Below are 13118 nucleotides of genomic sequence, written 5' to 3'. Positions count from 1 at the left end.
CATAGTTTTGTGTTTTTTCATGCTACTTTAGCAAATTTTGGCTGAATCAGAATAACAGCAAAAGGGTAGTGAATGGGCAGCTCTCATCATTACATTTGGATGTGGCAAAAATATAATATTGACTTAAAGGTTGTGTCATTACTCCGTTTATTCTAAGTATTCATCCATTCATTCATTGTTAAGCCCTATCTGGGCAGCATTGAAATCAAGATCACAGGTCAGCTCTGGATAGGACCTTAGTCCATTGGAGGGTACGCTCACTCAAAGTCAATTTACAGTCACTAATCAACAGGCTGATCTTTCAGATTTTGAAGAAATCCCTGAGCCCGCAGAGGTAAAACAGACATGGAGATTGTGCACAATCCACCTAGAAGGTACACAGGCCTAGAGTTTGAACCCAAGATTCTTAAGTGCTCAACACTTCATTCTGCTGCCCTACTATAGTTATCTGGATTTAAATTTTTTAAAATGTTGGTGCCTCTTCACCGAATTTCTAACAGCTACTGTTTAAGCCTCCTTCCCACCCAATAATGCAGTATAATCTTGGATTGAAAAGCCCTTGTTGGATTGTTGTGCCATACTAGTTTCTTCAGAAGTAATTACAAAATTGTGAACTCTTTTTCTGCTCCTTGTTCAAGCTCCCTCAATGGCCTCATGTAATTGCATCTCTGGCACAGCGTCCTGTAAGTGCCATTGGTCATGTACAGTATGACTGGTAGGGCTTATTACTGCCACCCAGTGGTATGGTATGGAAGGAGATATTCTTCCAAATATACTCAAGAAGCAAATAGCAAAACTTCAGAAGACCTTAAAATATTTCACCTGTTATTTAGCTTCACTGGTTTTGTTTGCTTCCTACTATTATAAGTACACAAAAAACAGGTGGTGGCAGCATCTGTTGAATTTGATGCCTTAATTAGTCGAGATATTTTGTATAATTGATTTTTAATAATATGTGTATCAGTATGTTTTCCTCAGTTTTAAATATTCAGTTAAGGCAGTAATGGAGACTCCTGGGAAGTTTAACATTTTCCTTTAAGCATTGCTGTAATACTGTTGTTGATTATAACTCGCAGACAGTACTACTATAGTTTCAGTAATTGGTTTTATGAAAAAAACTTATAAATTAAAAATAAAGTTATGTGATGATTGTATGGTTAAGGAAAAAATTTAACTCTTCACATGATGCATTGTGCTTTTCATTTTGTATACATCAATGTTTCACTCATATCTGCGTCAAGGCACAGTCCCAGACCCAGTTATAAACAGTCGTGCTGGGTTTTAGGGACTGTGTAGTAAATATTGCTAAATATTTATATTTGTTTTTGTCTGTGATTTTTCAAAATAGTCTTCACTAAATCAATTCATCTGTCTTGACCCAAAGGGCTTCCATGTTTCTAGCTTCTCTTGGCTTACACAATATTAGTTATTTTTATGGTTCCTTTACTCTGTAGTGTTAGTCAAAGATTGGGAGATTAACAGATATTAGGTTTGCAGAAGAAATCAGTTTTGTTAAAGTTGTTAACTGTGTTTGTTTAAATTTTCAAAAGTTAAGGATTCTTTTAGACATGTAATAGGCCTATACCTAGTTAGACGTAAATAGAAGAGCTGTACCTGCATGTTAAACAATGTGAATTTCCTTCCATATAAGTGACTTCTTTAATAAACCACTTGGTTTAAGAGATGCTGCAGAGGGAATGTGAGATGTAGCTGGGTCATATACACTAAAGGTCATAAGATCATTCTTCATAGTTCAAGAGAAAACAAAATAGAAAGTCCTGAACAAAACCAGAATAAAAACCTACATTTTTTTTCTTGAAGTCATTCCATAATTTAGGAACAATGTTTAGAAGTGTTTCAAACTATGCAACCATGCCATATTATTTGTGCAAATATGACACACAATTTAGATCTGCAATGTGTTATCGGTGATAATTGACTTGTCCCTGTCTTTTCAAATGGCATGATCCCATGCTAGGAACTTGTCTTCAGTTCTGCTCCATTCAAACTTTTCGTCTACATCATACAAGCCTTACTTTATTTGTGTTTGTGCAAACAAATGTATTGACTGCCATATCCTAGGTGCCAACAGTCATTGAATTGTGCCATCTTAATTTTAGGCTATGAGTGGCATTTGTTGGAATAGTTGTTCTGTCGTTGTCCAGGACAACAAAATGCAAAGCTAAACTGTGCACTTTACTAATGGGTGGCATGGTGGTGTAGTGCTTAGTGTTTCCTTGCAGATCCACATGCCAGGATTCAGATGTTGACCCAGTCTCTGTCAATTGAGATATATAACACATTCCAACATTTTTTTTTAATGTAGTCTATGCATCTAGCAGTAAGCCTAATCACTACGTACATAATGGGGAGGAAACCTGCATTTTGAAAATCCATAACAAAACTGAAGTCTCATTTATTCTTCTGTATGCATATTGCCATTTATTTTGTTTCTGTTCTATCGTTTTCTGTATTATGCCATAGGAGGTATTATACTATGCCTGCTAAATTAATAATCTGTTTTATTAATTTTCTGCAGCATATACTGAAGTTTATTTGAAAGTTACAGTCTGTTTTACCTATAAACTGGTTCAAGTATTTGCTTGGTTTCTAACCTGATTAATCATCTAGTAGAAGAGCTTCTGCTGAAGGAAATAACGTGAAAATAAATAATAACCTAAAACAGAGTCTGGATGAGATTCTTTGAAAACAATCTCTGTGATATATCTGCCTTTATTATTTTTTCATGCATTTCTCACTGTTTTTTTCTTTTTTCTTCCTCTGAGTCCTTTATGGATTGTGAAGCAGTTCAAATCACTTTCCACTTATCAGCCTTTGCAGATGTGTGTCGCTAGGCAACCCTGTGTCACAGGCTATACATACTTTTATCAATGCTCATTGATTTTATCAATAGACAACACAGTGATTGTTAAATTTGCCTCTGCCTTACTCTTGAAAGTGAATAAAATGATATCTAGGTAAATACCCCAAGGCTGTTAAAGACTGCAGGTGAGGAAAAGGTTGAGTTGTTGTTCTGAGGGGATGAGAAAAAAGAATTTGCTGATCACCTACAGACAGAAGTATATGACCTGTTTGTTTACTGGATGATCTTTGATCTTCTTTTGAATTTAGGGTACTTTGCAGCATATTAAAAATCATTCATCATGCTACTATATCTTCTTACATCTATTTTTGAGCAAAAAAACAAGCATTCTCACTGCATTTGTAGACATGCCTGCCCTTTTTGTTCTCTGTTCTTTTTTGTCTCAAAAATCTACTAAGTTTTTTAAGCTTTAGCTTTAAATAATGAGAAGAAATTGAAAGACTGTTCCCACCTGAAGACTTTCTTTGTTCACAATGTATTCTACTTATTCTAATGTATTTTTGTCTATTTTCATTCAGGTACCACAAGGCAGCCTAAGGAGGGAGAGGTCCCAGGTGTGGACTACAATTTTGTAACTGTTGATCAGTTTATGGAACTGGAGAAAGGTGGTGCTCTATTAGAGAGTGGGACATATGAAGGTAAGTGTATCCTTTTTATGCTAGTATCAAAAATACATTTACTTCACCATTCTTAACATAAGGATTTCACAAGTGAGAAGAGATTAGTCTTTCGGGCATGTTTAGGTAACTAATAACTAAATTGTTCACCAGATTTAAACAACTTAGTTTTTAAAACATTTTATATTGGATACATACAATAACATCTTAATGCATTTAGTCTAAATCATGAGTGTGGTATTCTGTAGTTATATCAGCAGCATCGAGCACAAGGAAGAAACTAAACCCCAAGGAGGGCAGAAATCCATCATGGTGCCCACTCACACACATCTGTACTCATGTGGAGCATATCCAATTAACCTAACATTCACATTTATGGGGATCTAGAAGGAAAACCAACCCTGGCATGGGTATAATGTGCAAATTCCTCATAGACACTGACCAGACATGAGATTCAGACAACTGCCACTGAAAGGTGGCAGCACTAAATACTGTGCCACCATGTTGCCCACTTTAAATACAGTCATTCCTTAAATTGTAAAAGAAATTTATAAAGTGAGTATAGGAGAAGCACAAGCCATTTTCCTTTTAATTAAAAAAAAATCCCAATCCAGTTTGTTTCACTCTACTGAAGCCTTTCCATCAATAACACACAAGAATGCCTATTTTCTGAGAAATAAAAATGGGGACATTGAAAGATATATTGGAATCAATCATATTCAGAACATGATTTGCAAAATGAACAAAACATGGAAATTTGTGTATTGCAAATGTGCTGTATTTAGCCTGCAAATTATCCCAAATGTAAGGCTAATTGGTGGTCATTATTACATTAGAGATGTGACTCATGAAGCAATTTAAAGTCAGACTGTAGAATATTTTACCTGGTTGTGATCATTTGGACTATAAATACATGATATCAGTTTATAGTTGTTATCAGTTCCATTGAAATTCCAGACTCTTGCCCCATTCTCTACTTATATTTACCAATCAATAGTACACTTCCTTTAAAAAATCACATTTGAATTTGTATGTATTTTATTCTGTGCCAGTTTATACTCAACATTTTTCTTAATTAAACACTACTTAATGCAGTTCAATGTACAAAATGGACTGCAGAAGAGCAATAATAGCAATCATTTTTATATGGTACACTTCACAGAGGATAGGCTTAGTTATTGGAAGAGAATACTAAATGGCAAGGTGTTAGACAATATAGGAATTCAGCCAAACTCAAAATTAGAAAATAAGAGCTATACAACTTATTCTGGCTCCTTAACTACTAGCAAATAGGAGAGTATACGTTCCAATAAATCAGTTTACTTTCACTGATTGTGTGCAAAGACCCAGGTTCAAGGTATTCTTTATCTTTGTTTTGAAGTTTGCTGCAGTTTTGCCCTGTATTATTAAAAACATTTTTTTTTTTGGTTTCACAATGGTGGCCTTTTTGTCAAATACTGATTTTTACAATGTAAATATGTCTTAGAAAGGACACGTTACCAATAAGAGGTGACCAATCTATTTGTCTTATTTATTTAGCTAATAATAAAGACGTTATCTCATCTAATCAGTTACAAGTAGTATCCGTAATACAATGACACAGTTTGTTTCAGATTACCACAGTCATTTTACTTCCTGATATACATATTCCGTGCTCTTTTCTTAATTTGCATTATGTCCTTGGGTATATAATTAAAAGAATTTTGCTGGCTTCTCTTTGACTATTAAAGACCTGGATTAAGCAATGAAGGCTCTTCTCAGACTAAATAGGTGTAATACCGTAGCCTGTCATAATAGTACATGCTTTTTACTGCTAAGACGCACTTAGTTGCTCTTCTTTGCAAAGTTTCTGGAGCTTCTATGTCTTTTTGTAGTTTGGTGACTAGGTGGTGACAGCATGTACACGAAAGGCCAAACGCAGCCTCACTAACTCATTACATTGTTTGACCACAATATTTCACAATTTATATTCAATCTCTTTTTCCCTGTTTCAGGACATTGTCTGGTTGATTAGACACAAATTTATATATTTTTTAAGAGTTTGCTTTATGTAGGTCAATGTTGCCCTTTTGTGTTTTTTGTTTTTTTTAAATCGATGAATAATAAATAAATAGTTTTCCGTTTGCCTGTTAGTTTTTCTATTATGCTACATGACTCATTTTATTATTTTGTACAGAACCTGGGACAGGAGCCTCTGGGTCTGTTGATCGCAGGGTTATATTTGATCTCTGTCCCTTTTAGTTTTGAACATCTTCAGTCGGCTTCTGTTCTCTTTTTAACTACATTTACTACACTGTATTATAATAATGACATCTTTGCTTTGAATTTTCATCTTATTAGTAAATTGATTAAAAATAATAATCCATGTTCCTTATATCTTTATGTAACACTAGGCACTTATCTATACAGGTATTAAGTTGCTTTTTCCAAGGTTTTGCCTCGTCTTGAGTATATAAATACATCAAAGGGGTTTTGAAAATATAATTACACTGTTCCTTTGCATTGGTTTAGTTTACTATCGCAGTTTCCTGTTGCAAAAATGATTTGCCCATATTTGCCACTTCTAAACCCATGCAGCCTGTAATTTAGAATACTCTAATATTGAAGTGTTGAAATGCTAAGACATCCCCTGGCTCCCATAGAGCATTTAAGTTTGTAAAAGAGATTGCAGTGGGCTAAAAAAGAGCCAGAAAATGGAAAGCAATGCATTTCTTTTATTGCTGGTGATGTAGCTGCCCCCTTTCCCCTTTGCTCTAAGCATGTAATCATGTTTTGCAATTGCAATTTAATACATTTCAAAATGCAGCATCTGTGAATTCCTGAGCAGAATGATAACCTGCTGTTGACTACGATATCTCAGATGGGCTCGGCTATGGAGGGTGCCATATGAGCCTCTATAAATATATCAAGATTTATGCCATTTTTTCCACACCCTTTGTGTTAAATTGTTTGACTGAATATAGCCATTTCTATGACTGTCAATTTTTTTCCCTCTGTTTGAGTCAGAAGTATGCTATAGTTATGAAAGAAAGGCAGGTGTTGAAGTCTAAAATAATTTCTGTTTTATTTTTATTTGCAGTAGAATAAAAAATATATCTTTACCGCAGTTTCATCCATCCTTTTACAGCTAGACTTATATTGTTCAAAGTCAAATCCTTTCTTAACTTCAGCAAATGCAAGGCAGAACTACTGCTACCCGAGTCTGTAGTTTTAATTATGGTCTTTCTCAATATAAAAGTAAACTTTTAGGTGAATGAACAACTTTAAAATAACACTTTATTGTAAAATACAAAAGTACATCTATTCATTTTCTTTAAACTCGTCGTGGTAAGAGGGTAGGTGAATCTATAGTGAATTACAGTATTATCTACTTTTTCTGTTTGAGGGTCAAAGACAGCTGGAGATCTATCCTACCGAATCAGCCATGAGGCAAAAAAGCAGCCCTGGAGGGCGTACCATTCCATTGCAGAACATACTGTATTCTTGCAGTTGCTCACACTCACTCGTACCAGACTGGAAGTAGCCTAATCTGTACATATTTTGTATATGAAAGGGTTCTTAGAGTTTACAATATTCTTCTCTGAGGGAGTATGGTCAGGTTAGGAATCAAACTGCTTCCTGCTCCACAGAACTGCAATGTTATCATGCATAATATTACTAAATGCTCAGTTTGAAAGTATGAAGTTGTTAAAATGTACATTTATGTGTGTATTCCAAACATAATCCTGGTCAGTGTGTGATTGCAAACTACTTTATGCCATTAGTACCTCTTTGCCCAATGGTCGTTAGTCTTGGCTATTTCAGTTTTTGTGGCTCCTTCATCTTGCATGCCTTTAGTCTAAGTTTAACACTTTAAAACTTGTAATCTTGGGCCACCTTAAATTTCTTCGCACCCCTCCTCATCAGCTTCTTTTGTTTTGTAAATGTGTCGATCAGCACAAGCAGCAAGCAGACTGTGATCCCATCCCCTACAATGCCACAGCTCAACTCGGGCTAAAAAAGTTCTCCCAGCTGAAGTGTGCTTATCTGTGGGTGAGGTGCCTGGAGTCGTATAGGGTAAATTATATATCTTTATTTGGCATACATACATTTAATATGTGTTCCCTGTCTACAATGATCTATATAAATGTAGAATGACACTAATGGAGAGGTTGGAGTTTTTCGTAGGCTGCACGGATTCTAGTGTTAATTGTCTGAGTAATGCCAGGTTGAAATGGGTTTGGTTGTTTTGTGAACATTTTCAAAATAGAGCAACATAATTTTCATTCAGCCCAACATCAGTGACAAGTTGATGCACACACTACAGTTTAGCAAAATCAGGGTCTACACTTCAATTCACAGTAAGGTCATTACATAGATCAGAAGCTGTAATATTCTGGGAATGCAGAGGTTACTGTAGATTTTTAATTTAGCATTGAAGCATAGTTCATCACCTCATAATTACATCATAAGTGAAATCGAATGGTTGTTACATTAAGCAAGTATACAGTCTTTGCAGATTTGAGAGCCTTTTCCAGTTATTTAGACTTCAACACCAGATCAGTTTAGAGTGTCCAGTTAATTTAACCTGGGATATGGAAGCAAAACTAGACTTCCTAGAATAAACCCAGAATGCATATGGAGAAGATTCCATACACACAGTAACCAGGCTGGTTATAGCCTAGTAAGAGCAGAGAGGCAGCAACAGCCCTACCCTACTATGTGTCTAATACTGCTTTAGCCACACACAGTTTGGGGTGTAAGACTGGAGTTTACATTACACCATTATACCCCATAAAAAACACTTTTTGAACAAGTGTGCTACACAAGTAGGGTAACCACGCCCTGCTAAAGACAGTACAGGGTTGTGTAACTAGTTGTTTTTTTCGGTTAGAATTATTGTGTATACCATGCAGAGCATGCAGAAATGAAAACTAACATGTAATGATTTTTAATTAAAAACAAGGTACTTTAAGAACAGTATATGACTGCATCCTTTCTGTACCCTCTCCTAATATAGTCAGAATTTATATGAAATCATTTTAATAGAAAAGTCTTGAGAAAACGAAACTAATGTAAAGCGAATCAGGTTAATCAAAACCCTTAACTTTCATATATAAAGAAGCACGCATATGTTATTATCACTTGAAAAATGTTATTAAATATAGTTGTTTTAGTAGAAAAGGCTCTTTTTGTAAGGCAGTGTTTAATATTCAGACCTGGATAACCTCCACTCCTTTTGCTGCATGAGCATCCAGTTTTAACTTAGTGGAATAGGTCCATCACATGTGTCTATGGTGGAGATAAGGGGGGTGCTTTAGTACTCAACCATTTTTAGCATGCAGCATGCTTTTAACAAACAACATGCACAAAAGGGGAAAGTATGGTCCTGGAGATTGTTTTTACTTCCATGTAAATGGAAGTTTGGTGATAGGGTCAAATATTTGCTATTGCATCAAGTTCATAATTTGACTCTACAATGTTCAACATATTGAGTAAAGTTAATTTTATCATGGTGTCTGTGTGTGTATCTATGGAAAAGTGAAATTGATTTTTCATGTCTTAAAATGTTTGTTGGAAAATGTCATAATTTTTGCAGTTTTGACTCAAGCCAAAGTAATACATATAATAGTTACTAGGTCTTAATTTGTAATGAAAACCAAAAACCACCTTGAAATTAGAGAGTATGCACAATCTTTAACAACCAGAAAGCAGCACCAGCATTTATACTATTGAAATGATAAAGGCATACAGTAACAACAAGACTAGCAACAGTACACAGCCACCACCTAAAATGGAGGTGTGCCAAAAAGTGACATATTTTAAATCTTCCAAAACAGTCTTAACCTAAAAAACAACACAAATAAATTACTGATATTTCAAAACCCAGATTGAAAAGAAAAAGAATGAAGAAAATGCAAAGCTAAACCATAGAAAAATTAAACAGTATCCCAGTTCATAATAGAAAGGGGATGCAAACTGCCCAGGTTATGCAGTCATAGTGCAAAAAGAACACAGAAATGGAGACGTGTTTCTAGGTGAGATAATTGCATTTCTTGAGAAGGAAGTCCATAAGGTTATGTTTAGACATGACTATAAATATACATGTGGTGGTGCATGTATGGGTATTTTTAATGTCAGACGATGGCTTAACCACTTTAACGACAGTCAAACAGGTATTTCTGCAACATCTCCACATTAGTTTCCTGCAGACTGCCTCTGTCAAAAGCAACAAAGAGAAAAACCAGTAAACTCATCAGAGAGCCACATGGATGGCTGTCTTATTGATTATTCATCATCAAACATTCGTGCTGGGTAGAGTGGTCACGGCATTTTGTTCAGGACAGCATCATGACATAAGTGTTGTTGTGACCCTTTTGTAACCTGATGATACCCATGTAGTTGGCGGTTAATAAGAGAATGTAGTAGTTCTGTTGAGAAATAACAGCCTAGCAAAGTGCTTCTGCATCCAAAGTAGAGAGTTGGCATAGACTGACAGTGTTTCTTCAGTGTTTCAACTGAAGCAATGGCATGCAACTACAATTTAGAGTCTGACTCGGTGGCCCAACATTGGTTTCGCCTGACTATTAGTGTGTGTACATCTGTGTATATACAGTACAACGAGTACATAAATACACACACACGTCTAGCAGTAGGACATTATACCATCATGCTGTCTATGGCAGTTGCAGAAGGGTGCAGAAGATTCTCCTGTTTGACTATGACATAAAAAATATATACAGTAATCCCTCGCTATATCGCGCTTCGACTTTCGCGCCTTCACTCTATCGCAGATTTTATATGAAAGCATAACTAAATATATCGCGGATTCTGCAGACAATGTGTCTTTTTACTTCCTGTACATGCTTCCTCAGTTGGTTTGCCCAGTTGATTTCATACAAGGGACGCTATTGGCAGATGACTGAGAAGCTAACCAATCAGAGCACGCAGTTAAGTTCCTGCGTGCTGAATGCTGTGTTAACCAGGAAGTCTTGTCTCGCTCATTCAGCATCAATGTGTTTCGGTGTGTAAAGAGTTGTGCTCTTTTGTGTTTATCTTTGTGCATAGTCAAGCCATTCATTATGGCTCCAAAACGATCTGCTACTGCTTCAGGGGCCGTGCCCAAGCGCAAACGGAAGATGTTAACGATTGCCGAAAAGGTAAACGTTGTGGATTTGTTGAAGGCTACAATTCTTTTAATTTAAAAAGTAGGAAAGGAATATAAGATCTACGGCCGCAGTGTCCTTTTAACCAGGGTACAAAACAAGTTGTAAGTGGATGTAATAAGGCAGTAGTCTGGATGGAATCTGCTTTAGGGATTTGGATTGAGGACTGCCAGAAGAAGAACAACGGCTGTGCTACACAATCGCCTGAAGTGACTCCTTTAAAGGCTGTAACGCTCTCCTTTGTTGTGCAGTAAAATTAAACTCATTGTTATCGGATAAGTCATCGTGTCATTGTTGGTGACACAGTACTTATTACATGTACGTACGTTTAGTGTCACTATACACACATTTACTGTATACTATTTTTCTTGCATTGTACGTATTTATTGCTGGTGGCCTGTCTATCGTAATGGCTGTAACATATGTGATATCGGAGACACTCGATATCTTTAAAATAATTAGGTTTTACTGTATATAAACAGTGTGTTTATATACATAATTTCAATGAATCTTACCTAATATCTAATAGAATACAAAGCAATTATGCTGTATAACTCTGCGGGGAATATTTATAAACAGTGTGGGAGAGTTTATAAGGGCTTAAAATATACTCAGCAAAAAAAGAAACGTCCCTTTTTCAGGACTGTGTATTTCAACAATAATGTTTTAAAAATCCAAATAACTTTACAGATCTTCATTGTAAAGGGTTTAAACAATGTTTTCCATGCATGTTCAATTAACTATAATCAATTAATTAACATGCACCTGTGGAATGGTCGTTAAGACCTTAACAGCTTACAGAAAGTAGGCATTTAAGGTCACAGTTCCAAAAACGCAGGACACTAAAGAGACTTGTCTACCGACTGTGAAAAACACCCAAAGAAAGATGCCCAGGGTCCCTGCTCATCTGCGTGAACGTGCATTAGGCATGCTGCAGGGAGGCATGAGGACTGCTGATGTGGCTAGGGCAATAAATTGCCATGTCCGCACTGTGAGATGCCTAAGACAGCGCTACAGGGAGACAGGAAGGACAGCTGATCATCCTCGCAGTGGAAGACCACGTGTAACAACACCTGCACAGGATTGGTACATCCGAATATCACACCTGCGTGACAGGTACAGGATGGCCACAACAACTGCCCGAGTCACACCAGGAACACACAATCCCTCCATCAGTGCTCAAACTGTCCGCAATAGGCTGAGAGAGGCTGTACTGAGGGCTTGTAGGCCTATTGTAAGGCAGGTCCTTACCAGACATCACCAGCAACAACGCCGCCTATGGGCACAAACCCACCTTCGCTGGACCAGACAGGAGTGGCAAAAAGTGCTCTTCACTGATGAGTCACGGTTTTGTCTCACCAGGGGTGATGGACGGATTTGTGTTTATCGTCGAAGGAATTGAGCACGTCTGGGACCTGTTGTATCGCAGGGTGAGTGAGGGCTAGGGCCATTCCCCCCAGAAATGTCCAGGAACTTGCAGGTGCCTTGGTGGAAGAGTGGGGTAACATCTCACAGCAAGAACTGACAAATCTGGTCCAGTCCATGAGGAGGAGATGCACTGCAGTACTTCAAGCAGCTGGTGGCCACACCAGATACTGACTGGTACTTTTGATTTTGAGCCTCCCTTCATTCAAGTCAGAGGACGTTTCTTTTTTTGCTGGGTATATATAAAAATAACCATACAAACATATGGTTTCTACTTCGCGGATTTTCACTTATCCAGACCCCCCCGCGATCGAGGAGGGATTACTGTATATACATTTTTTCCACAATTAAATCTTTTATGATGTTCGATTTTTCTGAGACTCACAGGCATAAGATTCATTCGTCAATGAAAAGCATTTTTTTCTTAGGATTTCTGCCAATAACTAATAATTTATTTTCAAAAAAAGAAAAAATAACAAACGTTGCAGTGTTTCAGCCAGATTGTTTTCCCTGGTTTCTGTTTAATATTGTTAGATTTATTTATCATTATTGTATACTAGCCAACCCACGGCGTAGCATACGCCACATAATTATTTATTGATGTGTGAACACTTCCTGAAAGACACAGTTGTCCAAATGGGGAGGGTTTGAGGATACAACTGTCAGTGAATGAAAAGATGGAACTCTGGAGAGAGCAACATAGAATTGTCCGTGAGTGAAAACAGGTTTTGGCAGATACAGGCATATTTTTTTGAAAGTTTGGCCCAGTGCCTTATTAATAGTCGTTGCAAACGGCAATCTAACAGGAAATTTTCTGCGTGTAAAAGTAAAAGGCAAATTTGAATCTGATGGGGTCAGGGAAATCCGGGGAATAAGGACAGTTTGTGAGGTAGCAGATGTGATAGTCTTACACTCCAGTACATTGCGGTGAATGCTGGTAACAGAAAGTCTAGTGCCATTACAGAGACCTTTTGCTGGGATGAGGGTCCTGAGAAGCATGATGACTGAACCAATTTTAATTTTGAGTTTATGCAGAGGCTTGCCAGT

General features: G+C 36.9%; 1 protein-coding gene across 6 annotated transcripts in view; it reads left to right on the top strand.

Annotated features, from left to right (window-relative positions):
• The window catches only part of magi2a (membrane associated guanylate kinase, WW and PDZ domain containing 2a), a 1205404-nt gene that overhangs the window by 761939 nt on the left and 430347 nt on the right, over positions 1-13118 (top strand). For all 6 annotated transcript variants that reach the window (XM_039761046.1, XM_039761045.1, XM_039761048.1 and 3 more), the window contains exon 3: positions 3403-3522. In XM_039761046.1, the coding sequence (XP_039616980.1) occupies positions 3403-3522 (120 nt within the window). The remainder of the gene's footprint in view (positions 1-3402; positions 3523-13118) is intronic.

The sequence above is a fragment of the Polypterus senegalus genome, chromosome 8, assembly GCF_016835505.1.
Source record: "Polypterus senegalus isolate Bchr_013 chromosome 8, ASM1683550v1, whole genome shotgun sequence".
NCBI lineage: Eukaryota > Metazoa > Chordata > Cladistia > Polypteriformes > Polypteridae > Polypterus > Polypterus senegalus.
Note: the sequence above shows the minus strand (reverse complement) of the source record. Positions and strands in the feature narration are given on the sequence as shown.